Genomic DNA, 644 nt, shown 5'->3' on the forward strand with positions numbered 1-644 from the left:
ATAGCAGCAAGATGTGTTTGGTGGATAAGCAGGTTTTAAATGCGGATGTTGAGACAAACACGAGAGACGAAAAGAATGGCAGCGTTCAGCAAGATAAAGCTGCGATTACTTTGTCCAACACGGAAGGTAAGAACAAGGGCAGCACTCAACAAGATAAGGCCAAAACTAATTTAGAAAGCGAAAAGGAAGGTGATGTTCAGCAAGGTATGTCAGCAATTACTTCAACCAACGAAGAGGGTGAACAGAATGGCAATGTCAAAAAAGATACGGTTGAACAAGAAATGGCAGATGGAAATGTGAAGAACAGTGTAGAGATTGGAAATAATAACGATAAGAATTGCAAAGGGAAGGATGTAAAGATGAGCAAGCAGACCGCAAATGCCTCAGCACCGAACAACAGTTCAAAGGAAGGGTCTCCAAAGAATACGGCAACAGTGAACAAAATGAAGCAGGGCACATATACACGACCGTTGTGTCTCATCAAAAACTTAACTGCCTCACCAATTCTTGACATAACCACGTACAAGCGAAACGTTTTGTTCTGCAGTTACAGCGGTGAAGTGATGATGGTGACCTTCGATACAGAACAAATAGAAGAGGTGAAGGAAGAAGAGAGAGCCGATGTAAATATAGGCAAGGAGCTG

The 644-nt window shown here is 42.4% G+C and overlaps 1 protein-coding gene across 1 annotated transcript; it reads left to right on the plus strand.

Annotated features, from left to right (window-relative positions):
• Positions 1-11: 11 nt before the first annotated feature.
• On the plus strand, positions 12-644 carry VCUG_02752 (uncharacterized protein; the record flags this gene model as incomplete). The annotated part of the gene is made up of 1 exon (XM_008077572.1): positions 12-644. A coding segment is annotated over one exon (633 nt), but the record flags the coding sequence as incomplete, so codon positions are not given.

The sequence above is a fragment of the Vavraia culicis genome (genome assembly GCF_000192795.1).
Source record: "Vavraia culicis subsp. floridensis unplaced genomic scaffold supercont1.289, whole genome shotgun sequence".
In the NCBI taxonomy this organism is placed as follows: Eukaryota; Fungi; Microsporidia; family Pleistophoridae; genus Vavraia; species Vavraia culicis.